Source organism: Sebastes fasciatus, chromosome 24 (genome assembly GCF_043250625.1).
Source record: "Sebastes fasciatus isolate fSebFas1 chromosome 24, fSebFas1.pri, whole genome shotgun sequence".
Taxonomy (NCBI): Eukaryota; Metazoa; Chordata; class Actinopteri; order Perciformes; family Sebastidae; genus Sebastes; species Sebastes fasciatus.
Genome location: NC_133818.1, coordinates 1116378 through 1126377, shown reverse-complemented (window position 1 = coordinate 1126377; position 10000 = coordinate 1116378). Strand labels below are relative to the sequence as shown.

General features: G+C 40.5%; 2 protein-coding genes across 4 annotated transcripts in view; both read left to right on the top strand.

The window, feature by feature from the left end:
- The window catches only part of LOC141763296 (uncharacterized), a 21244-nt gene extending 18223 nt beyond the window's left edge, over positions 1–3021 (top strand). The window contains exons 4-11 of the mRNA XM_074627865.1: positions 1–19; positions 105–203; positions 311–434; positions 508–793; positions 872–1043; positions 1131–1671; positions 2055–2510; positions 2590–3021. The exon at positions 1–19 is cut by the window's left edge and continues 68 nt beyond it. Of these exons, the coding sequence (XP_074483966.1) occupies positions 1–19; positions 105–203; positions 311–434; positions 508–793; positions 872–1043; positions 1131–1671; positions 2055–2510; positions 2590–2807 (1915 nt within the window). The 3' untranslated portion in view covers positions 2808–3021. The remainder of the gene's footprint in view (positions 20–104; positions 204–310; positions 435–507; positions 794–871; positions 1044–1130; positions 1672–2054; positions 2511–2589) is intronic.
- A 2068-nt stretch (positions 3022–5089) lies between these two features.
- LOC141762990 (tetraspanin-7-like) overlaps positions 5090–10000 on the top strand; it is a 12260-nt gene continuing 7349 nt past the window's right edge. The window contains exons 1-6 of one of the 3 annotated variants that reach the window (XM_074627227.1): positions 5090–5840; positions 7242–7699; positions 8465–8653; positions 8781–8855; positions 8942–9037; positions 9814–10000. The exon at positions 9814–10000 is cut by the window's right edge and continues 213 nt beyond it. In XM_074627227.1, the coding sequence (XP_074483328.1) occupies positions 7619–7699; positions 8465–8653; positions 8781–8855; positions 8942–9037; positions 9814–9984 (612 nt within the window). In that variant the 5' untranslated portion in view covers positions 5090–5840; positions 7242–7618 and the 3' untranslated portion in view covers positions 9985–10000. Of the gene's footprint in view, positions 5841–6214; positions 7700–8464; positions 8654–8780; positions 8856–8941; positions 9038–9813 lie in introns of those variants that run through there. The other 2 variants (XM_074627225.1, XM_074627226.1) reach the window with 2 other exon arrangements.

The following is a 10000-nucleotide window of genomic DNA, read 5'->3' as shown; positions in this document are numbered from 1 at the left end:
CCGACGGCGCCTCCTGCAGGTCAGTGATGACATCATCACCATCTATAATCACTAGTGTTCAGCTCTCTAACACTGACTGACTGACTGTTCTCTGATTGGTTCAGGAGGTGTTTGACCAGCGCTTTGACTCCGCCCTCCAGAACCTCATATCTGACTTCCTGTCCAGGACCGACCAGCTGTTTCCTGTCCCCGACTTCAAACAGGTCCTCAGCTCATATACAGTACATCATACAGTACAAACCTTGATTAGCACGGAACTACAGTTCCCATGATGCTGTGGGGGATGTAAACAGGAAGTGTGATGTTTCAGGCTGCGTCGTGGCTGGACGCTGCCCCCGGTGGTCTGGAGGAGTGTCTACAGGAGGCGGACCGTGACGACCTGAGGGAGCTGCTGACCAATCAGAGCTGCCTGCTGGGGCGAGCCTCCACCACAGGTACTGAGCCAGCTTTCTATTGGTTGTCCTGTTCAGGTGTCATCATGTGATCTACCTGGTGGTTTCTCCTCAGTGGGTCCTGACACGGAGAACATCCTCCTCTCAGCCTGGTCCCACCCCCTCTTCACCAAACTGACCAATCCTGAGCCTCCTCCTCCCAGCCCAGACTCAGAGGACCAATCAGAGCCTCTCCCTGACGTGGAGCTGGTGAAGGTGGAGGTGGTGGTGATGACGGAGGACGAGGAGCAGGAGGAGGCAGAGGAGACGGTGATCGGTCAGAGCGAGGCGTCCAATGAGAGCTCGGCAGTGGGCGGCGGCGAGGAGTGTGATGTCACACCTGTGACTGTGGAGGAGGACAGGTGAGACGTCGGCTCAGTGAGGTCTGATGATTCCAGGTCATAGAACCGGTCCGTGTTCACCAGCTTGTTTTCTGACAGGTTGAAGGACTCACCTGGAAACTCTGTGGATCAATCAGAGGACACCGTCGACCAATCAGAGGACACCTGCTCTGAGGTCACAGCCAACGCTCTGTACAGCATTTCCCACAATTCTCAGCGGGTGGCGCACAAGTGTCCTCAGTGTGGCAAATGTTTCATCTACCGCTCTCAGGTCAGTACTGTAGTAGTAGTATTAGTGGTGATATGATGGGGACCTCCCGTCCAATCAGAGCTCAGTACTCTAACTACTCTTCTTCAGGTGATCCGTCACCTGCGTACCAATAAGTCGTGCGGGTCGGCATTGACGACGACGGCGGCGGCGGCGGCGAGCGGAGCGGTGACCCTCCAGAGTCCACCTGAAGCAGAGCCCCGCCCCCCGGTGGTGGCGCCGCCCCGCCTCCCGGAGCCCCGCCCCTCGCGGTCCCACTCCTGTTTCCAGTGTAACGCCACCTTCAGAACCAAAGCGGAGCTGCTGTCTCACCAGCGCAGCCACCGGGCGCGGCCCGTCTACCAGTGCACCCAGTGTGACAAGGAGTTCAGCCACCTGTCCAGTCTGACCAACCACAAGCAGACGCACCTGGACCGAGGAGGCTTCACCTGCAGCCGCTGCGACAAGGTGTTCGGGTCGGCCAAAGAGAGGGACGCCCACCGGCTGCAGCACCGGCTGCCGGACCTCACCTGTACGGTCTGCGACCAGACCTTCAGCTCGCAGACGCAGCTGCTGCGACACCTGCAGACGCACTCGGTGGAGGGCGCCGAACCCTGCTACAACTGTCGCTTCTGTGACCAGACCTTCACAGGTAACGACCTCAGGTAGACCTCAGGTAGACCTCAGGTAGATCTCAGGTAGATCTCAGGGAGACCTCAGGGAGACCTCAGGTAGACCTCAGGTAGACCTCAGGTAGATCTCAGGTAGATCTCAGGTAGATCTCAGGTAGACCTCAGGGAGACCTCAGGTAGACCTCAGGTAGATCTCAGGTAGATCTCAGGGAGACCTCAGGGAGACCTCAGGTAGACCTCAGGTAGATCTCAGGGAGACCTCAGGTAGACCTCAGGTAGACCTCAGGTAGATCTCAGGGAGACCTCAGGTAGACCTCAGGTAGATCTCAGGTAGATCTCAGGTAGATCTCAGGTAGACCTCAGGTAGATCTCAGTCACTAAACATCTGTATTTTGACCTCCAGGTGTGACGCAGCTTCGTATCCACCAGCGGACACACACCTTCCGCTCGTACCAGTGCGACCAGTGTAGTAAGACGTATGGCTCGCTGACGGGCCTCCACTCGCACCGCGCCAGCCACTCCGCCGAGAGCCGCTTCCTGTGCTCGCAGTGCGGCAAACGCTTCAAAACCCGGGACGGTCTGGAGGGCCACCTGAGGACGCACACCGGGGAGCGGCCCTACCGCTGCCCCTACTGCCCCAAGGACTTCACCGCGCTCGCCGGACTCAACGTGCACGTGCGGCGCCACACCGGGGAGCGGCCGTACGTGTGCACGGTGTGCGGTAAGGGCTGGCCGTCCGGAGGAGACCTGCAGAAGCACATGAGGACGCACACGGGGGAGCGTCCGTACGTCTGCCAGGAGTGTGGGAAGGGCTTCTCCATTTCCTGTCACCTCACCGAACACCGCCGCATTCACACGGGTAAGAACCGCCGCCGCAGCGACCACTTCATGTCTTCTGTCTGTCTCTATGTCTGATGGTCCGTCCCTCCGTCCTCCAGGTGAGAAGCCCTTCTCGTGTCCTCAGTGCGGCAAATGTCTGCGGAGGAAGTTCGACCTGAAGAAACACATGTTGTCTCACAGCGACGTCCGTCCCTACGCCTGCGTCTACTGTCCCAAGAGCTACACCCGCAAGACGCACCTCAACCGCCACCTGCTGACGCACCGCACCGCCGCCGCTGACAGCCAGGTGGTGGTGGAGACGACGGAGGACGCCTGACCTTAACGACCTCTCTGGTTCTGATCAGGTCTCACTAATCAATCAATCAATCAGGGTTCACAGCTGATCCAGACGTGGTCTGAACTCTATCTACCAATCAGAAACTGATCCTTTAATGATGTCATCAACGTGTGACGGCTTGATGAAAACAAACTGTATTATTGATTATTGATTGTCTCTGTGTTCTACTGGATAAAGTGTGTGGTGTTTCACACTCTGACGTCACGTCGTCGTTTAATCTCCTTCCTCAGCTTTATTAGCGTGCTCTTACTTTGACAGGGAGAACAGGAAGTGAGTCGTCGTGTCGTCCTGATTGGGTGAGTGTCTCCGTCACCAACGCCACATTAAAACATTCATCTAGAACACATGTATGAGCTTAATATCAGTATTTTAATAATCAATATTCACTTTATGAACTTTATGACAATAAAGGTAATAGTTTTAGATTTGAACATCTGGTTGGATAAAACCAGATGTTTTTGGGGCTTTAGGAAGTTCTATTTTAATAATTATATTCTGACATTAGATCGAGGAACTATAAATGAATCAATCAATAATGATAATAATCGTTAGCTGCAGCATCTTCAGGTCCAGACCCAACAAGCCGACCTCAGAGAACCAGCGGTGATGAAGGCCGACTGGGGCGTCGCCAACAAGTTTAATTTATACGCAGCACAAAGACGACAGCTGACCGAGTTATTAATCTAGTATTAATAGAGTATTAATCTAGTATTAATAGAGTATTAATAGAGTATTAATCTAGTATTAATAGAGTATTAATCTAGTTTTAATAGAGTATTAATCTAGTATTAATAGAGTATTAATAGAGTATTAATCTAGTATTAATAGAGTATTAATCTAGTTTTAATAGAGTATTAATCTAGTATTAATAGAGTATTAATAGAGTATTAATCTAGTATTAATAGAGTATTAATAGAGTATTAATCTAGTATTAATAGAGTATTAATCTAGTTTTAATAGAGTATTAATCTAGTATTAATAGAGTATTAATCTAGTTTTAATAGAGTATTAATAGAGTATTAATCTAGTTTTAATAGAGTATTAATCTAGTATTAATAGAGTATTAATCTAGTTTTAATAGAGTATTAATCTAGTATTAATCTAGTTTTAATAGAGTATTAATCTAGTATTAATAAAGTATTAATAGAGTATAAATCTAGTTTTAATAGAGTATTAATCTAGTATCAATAGAGTATTAATCTAGTATAAATAGAGTATTAATCTAGTATTAATAGAGTATTAATCTAGTATTAATAGAGTATTAATCTAGTTTTAATAGAGTATTAATAGAGTATTAATCTAGTTTTAATAGAGTATTAATAGAGTATTAATAGAGTATTAATAGAGTATAAATCTAGTTTTAATAGAGTATTAATCTAGTATAAATAGAGTATTAATCTAGTATTAATAGAGTATTAATCTATTATTAATAGAGTATTAATCTAGTATTAATAGAGTATTTATAGAGTATTAATCTAGTATTAATAGAGTATTAATCTAGTTTTAATAGAGTATTAATCTAGTATTAATAGAGTATTAATCTAATATTGATAGAGTATTAATCTAGTATTAATAGAGTATTAATCTAGTTTTAATAGAGTATTAATCTAGTATTAATAGAGTATTAATCTAGTTTTAATAGAGTATTAATCTAGTTTTAATCTAGTATTAACAGAGTATTAATCTAGTTTTAATAGAGTATTAATCTAGTTTTAATAGAGTATTAATCTAGTATTAATCTAGTTTTAATAGAGTATTAATAGAGTATTAATAGTGTATTAATCTAGTATCAATAGAGTATTAATCTAGTTTTAATAGAGTATTAATAGAGTATAAATCTAGTTTTAATAGAGTATTAATAGAGTATTTATAGAGTATTAATCTAGTATTAATAGAGTATTAATAGAGTATTAATCTAGTATAAATAGAGTATTAATCTAGTATTAATAGAGTATTAATCTAGTTTTAATAGAGTATTAATCTAGTATTAATAGAGTATTAATAGAGTATTTATAGAGTATTAATCTAGTATTAATAGAGTATTAATCTAGTTTTAATAGAGTATTAATAGAGTATTTATAGAGTATTAATAGAGTATTAATCTAGTTTTAATAGAGTCTTAATCTAGTATTGATAGAGTATTTATAGAGTATTAATCTAGTATTAATAGAGTATTTATAGAGTATTAATCTAGTATTGATAGAGTATTAATCTAGTATTGATAGAGTATTTATAGAGTATTAATAGAGTATTAATCTAGCATTGATAGAGTATTAATCTAGTATTAATAGAGTATTAATCTAGTATTAATCTAATATTAATAGAGTATTAATCTAGTATTGATAGAGTATTAATCTAGTATTAATAGAGTATTGATAGAGTATTCATCTAGTATTAATAGAGTATTGATAGAGTATTCATCTAGTATTAATAGAGTATTAATCTAGTATTAATCTAATATTAATAGAGTATTAATCTAGCATTAATCTAGTATTAATGTAGTTAATAGGAGACTGAAGTGTTTGTGCCTCTTCTTCTGTAGTTGTTGGACAGATGTCTCTTCAGGAGGAGTCCTGATGTCGTGTCCATCAGGTCAGCGTTTACGGTCGCTGTAGTGATGTAGAAGTTCATCTCTGTCTGGTAGATGGTGGATGGTGTTTGTTGGTTGGTGGTTGGTGTTGGGTGGTTGGTGGATGGTGGATGGTGGTTGGTGGTTGGTGGATAGTGGATGGTGGATGGTAGACAGTGGTTGATGTCGGGTGGAGTTAACAGCGAGGTGTGACCTCATCTCCTCCTCTCTGAGGATCACCTCCTTGTTAATTGAGTGGTGAAGTGTGAAGTATGAAGGTCACATGTTTCACCTCTAAACCGTCCAGACCTCAGGACGTCCTGCACGTCTCCCTCTCAGTGCTGATACTGAGACGTCAGAGACATCAGAGACATCAGAGACATTCTGTCTTCTGGAGACATTAAACAGATGAACTAGTGAACCTTCTGCTGATCAACTGGCTGGTAAGACTTCATCTCTAATAACACTTTCATATTTCATAATGATAACACAGAACAACGTCTTCTGGCCCGTCATATTGTCATATTGTCATCTTGTTATATTGTTATCTTGTCATCTTGTCATCTTGTTATATTGTTATATTGTCATATTGTTATATTGTTATCTTGTCATCTTGTTATATTGTTATATTGTCATATTGTTATATTGTCATATTGTTATATTGTTATGTTGTTATATTGTTATATTGTTATATTGTCATCTTGTTATATTGTTATATTGTCATCTTGTTATATTGTTATATTGTCATATTGTTATATTGTTATATTGTCATCTTGTTATATTGTTATATTGTTATATTGTTATATTGTTATATTGTCATCTTGTTATATTGTTATATTGTTATATTGTCATATTGTCATCTTGTTATATTGTTATATTGTTATATTGTCATCTTGTTATATTGTCATATTGTTATATTGTTATATTGTTATATTGTCATCTTGTTATATTGTTATATTGTTATATTGTTATATTGTCATATTGTCATCTTGTTATATTGTTATATTGTCATCTTGTTATATTGTTATATTGTTATATTGTTATAGTTCAGTGAGAGTTTTGTGACATTGTTTCTTGTTTTGGGGCCATCATTGTGTAATTTGTTTTGTATTTTATTAATGAGACTTCTTGTCTAATTGTAGTGGTAACTCATGTTAGTTCAATATCTACACAATTTTGTGCCATAATTGTGTAGATTTCTGTGCTTTTTTGTCACATTCATGCCATTTTTTTGTGTGCAAGATTTGCACAGAAAGATATTTAATATTTTAGTGTTTTATTTTTGTTATTCGCACCATTTTTGTGCCTGATCTGACATTTTTCTTTTTATAATTTTAATGTTTTATTTATGTGATATTTTGGCGCAAAATTCACCCTTTTGTTGTGATATTCTGTCTGTTTTTGTGCCTTTTTAGGTCATATTTGGGTCATTTCTGTGTTTAATTTGTCACATATTTCTGTCATTTTCTGTATATGTTTGTTGTTTTATTTGTCATTTTTGTATTTATTTTTTGGCCCAAATTTCACCATTCACCATTTTTTTTTGCCACATTTTGGCGAATTTTGTCACATCCTCTATTTTGTGTCATTTTTGGTAAATTTTGGTGCAATTCTTTTTGGGCCATTTTGTTCAATATTTGCAGGTTTTTTTGTGGCACGATTGCGTAATTGTTGTGATATTTTGCCCCAAACTATTGTATATTATTGTGTTTGATTTATGTGACGTATTGGGGACTTTTCTGTGCAACATTTTGGCCATTTTAACATTTTTATGTTTTTATTTTTGTGACTTTTTGTCAAATTGTCCAACTCAGTAACAGTTATTGTTGTCTCATCTGATCCAGAGACCCAGAACCAGAGGACGGACTAGAGACTACAGAGACCCAGAGAGAGACCCAGAACCAGAGGACGGACTAGAGACTACGAGACCCAGAACCAGAGGACGGACTAGAGACTACCGAGACCCAGAACCAGAGGACGGACTAGAGACTACAGAGACCCAGAACCAGAGGACGGACTAGAGACTACCGAGACCGAGAACCAGAGGACGGACTAGAGACTACCGAGACCCAGAACCAGAGGACGGACTAGAGACTACAGAGACCCAGAGGGAGACCCAGAACCAGAGGACGGACTAGAGACTACAGAGACCCAGAACCAGAGGAGGACCTAGAGACTCCAGAGACCCAGAGAGAGTCCTGGTCCTGGTCCTGGTGTGATCATGTCTCCCAGGAGGATGGAAACCAAACCGGTGATCTTCTGTCTGAAGACGCTGCTGCTGCTCTACTGCCTGGTCTTCTGGGTGAGACACTCTTCATCACAACACACATTCTAGTTCCTCTTCTACCACGTCTCTCTCTAATGCTCTGCATGCTCATTTACATATTTATACAGTATTGAGTGTCACGTTGACATTTCTGTTGCATTTTTGCCATTTTTTGTTTGTAACATTTGGGCCATTTTTATGCCATAATTGTTTACGTTTACTTTTTCATGTTTTCACCACTTCTGTGACATTTTTGTGATTTTTTGGGGTTTTATTTTTGTTATATTTTGTCCAATATTTGGGACATGTTTGTATTTTTTTTAAATTTTTGTGTTTTATTTTTTGTGACATTTTGTCCAATTTTTGATTTTTTTCAATGTTTGCAACATTGATGGCAACATTTGGGGCATTTTTTGTTTTATTTTTGTGACTTTTTGTGAAGTTTCTTTGAATTGTTTGTGACATTTGTCCAATCTTTGTGACATGTTTGTATTCTTTTGTACAATTTTTGTGTTTTATTTTTGTGAAATCTTTTTATTAATATTTGCACCATGTTTGTCATTTTGTGATGTAAATTTAAACTCTTATTCTAAACTAAAGGAACATGTTGATAGTTGAGTTTGTAGATAGACGGACGGTGAGGACTCGTCTCTTCTTCACGTCTTGTTGTCGGTTCCTCAGGTTCCTGTCAGACTCATTAGAGACTCAGTCATGTGATGCTGAGTCAGCGTTCTCTCTCAGAGGAGTGAACTTCTTCCTCGTTGGTTGTTAGTCTGACGGTTCCCCCCCCCCTCCCGTCAGGTGACCGGCGTGGTGCTGCTGGCGGTGGGGTTATGGTGGAGGTTCATGTTGGGTCCGTACACGTCCCTGATCTCCAGCGGTCCCTCCAACGCCCCCTACGTCCTCACCGCCACCGGAGGAGCCATCACGCTCTTCGGACTGTTCGGCTGCTTCGCCACCTGTAGGGGGCGCTGCTGGATGCTACGCCTGGTTAGTACTACTACTACTACTACTACTGCTCCTACTACTATAACTACTACTACTACTACTACTACTGCTGACTAGTAGAGTACTAATACTACTGTAGTAGTAACTGTACTGCGTTGTCTGTCCTCAGTATGCTGTGTTTCTGTCTCTGGTCTTCTTGACTGAACTCATCGCTGGAATCTCTGGATTCATCTTCCGCCACGAGGTCAGAGGTCATTCAGAGGTCATTCAGACAAACCTTCATAAACGCCCGTCAGCGCTCACACTGACAACTTCCTGTTTGTTTTCCAGATTAAAGGGACGTTCCTGACGACGTACAGCGACGCCGTGATGAGATACGACGGACGAGACGACAGGAGTCTGGCTGTGGACGGCGTCCAGCGTAGAGTCAGTGTCTCTGTTATCAGGATTCATTTCAACCTTTTTCTATTTCATTTCTTTCACATTTTTGTGTTTTTTGTGACTTTTTGTCAAAATTTTGACATTTTTGTGACATTTATGTGTTTTGTGGAGTATATAACTCCACTAGTTGGATCAGTAGTGTGTATATTAATGTGTATATTCTCTATAGTTACAGTGCTGTGGAGTATATAACTACACTAGTTGGATCAGTAGTGTGTATATTAATGTGTATATTCTCTATAGTTACAGTGTTGTGGAGTGTATAACTACACTAGTTGGATCAGTAGTGTGTATATTAATGTGTATATTCTCTATAGTTACAGTGTTGTGGAGTATATAACTACACTAGTTGGATCAGTAGTGTGTATATTAATGTGTATATTCTCTATAGTTACAGTGTTGTGGAGTGTATAACTACACTAGTTGGATCAGTAGTGTGTATATTAATGTGTATATTCTCTATAGTTACAGTGTTGTGGAGTGTATAACTCCACTAGTTGGATCAGTAGTGTGTATATTAATGTGTATATTCTCTATAGTTACAGTGCTGTGGAGTGTATAACTCCACTAGTTGGATCAGTAGTGTGTATATTAATGTGTATATTCTCTATAGTTACAGTGCTGTGGAGTGTATAACTCCACTAGTTGGATCAGTAGTGTGTATATTAATGTGTATATTCTCTATAGTTACAGTGCTGTGGAGTGTATAACTCCACTAGTTGGATCAGTAGTGTGTATATTAATGTGTATATTCTCTATAGTTACAGTGCTGTGGAGTGTATAACTACACTAGTTGGATCAGTAGTGTGTATATTAATGTGTATATTCTCTATAGTTACAGTGCTGTGGAGTGTATAACTCCACTAGTTGGATCAGTAGTGTGTATATTAATGTGTATATTCTCTATAGTTACAGTGCTGTGGAGTATATAACTACACTAGTTGGATC